The 596-nt window shown below is 65.9% G+C and overlaps 1 protein-coding gene across 1 annotated transcript in view; it reads left to right on the top strand.

Moving 5' to 3' along the window:
- Window positions 1-397: 397 nt before the first annotated feature.
- The window catches only part of DPYSL5 (dihydropyrimidinase-like 5), a gene marked incomplete at its 3' end in the record, with an annotated part of 3579 nt that continues 3380 nt past the window's right edge, over window positions 398-596 (top strand). The window contains exon 1 of the mRNA XM_010137860.1: window positions 398-596. This exon is cut by the window's right edge and continues 9 nt beyond it. Coding sequence (XP_010136162.1) covers window positions 398-596 — 199 coding nt within the window.

The following is a 596-nucleotide window of genomic DNA, read 5'->3' on the forward strand; positions in this document are numbered from 1 at the left end:
GGGGACCCCACCCGCCAGCTCGACCCCCAGGGGGGCTGGCTCAGCTCAGCAGCCAGATCCCATCCCATGGCACGCTCAGAAGCTGCCAGAGCAGGATCAGGCCTGGCTTGAGACTGGGCTGCTCCTGGCCATGCTGCAGGGAGACCCCGGCCCCTGTGGACCTCGTGGCCCAGCCAGACCCTCCCCAGGCAGAGCAGGGGATGGATGAGGAGGGAGCAGGTGCTCCCTGGAGTGCATCCCGGCACCGGCACACTGGGGATCCGGTCAGGCCAGCTCACAGCATGACATGGCCAGCAAAATCCCCCCAGCATCTGTCGCTCCCCAGCTCACCCCGGGGTGTGTGAACAAATCCTGCATCTCGCGTCCCCAAGGGCGAAGTGTCGGTCCCTGCCCCGTGATGGGGAGGGGGGAGCAGGTCTCAGTTCCCCTGCACCGTGCTGACCCCCGCATTGCGGCGCAGGTGAAGGCAGAGATGGAAACGCTGGTGCGGGAGAAGGGGGTGAACTCCTTCCAGATGTTCATGACCTACAAGGACCTCTACATGCTGCGGGACAGCGAGCTCTACCAGGTCTTCCGGGCCTGCCGCGACATCGGTG

The sequence above is a fragment of the Buceros rhinoceros genome, unplaced genomic scaffold (assembly GCF_000710305.1).
Source record: "Buceros rhinoceros silvestris isolate BGI_N320 unplaced genomic scaffold, ASM71030v1 scaffold20810, whole genome shotgun sequence".
Lineage (NCBI taxonomy): Eukaryota > Metazoa > Chordata > Aves > Bucerotiformes > Bucerotidae > Buceros > Buceros rhinoceros.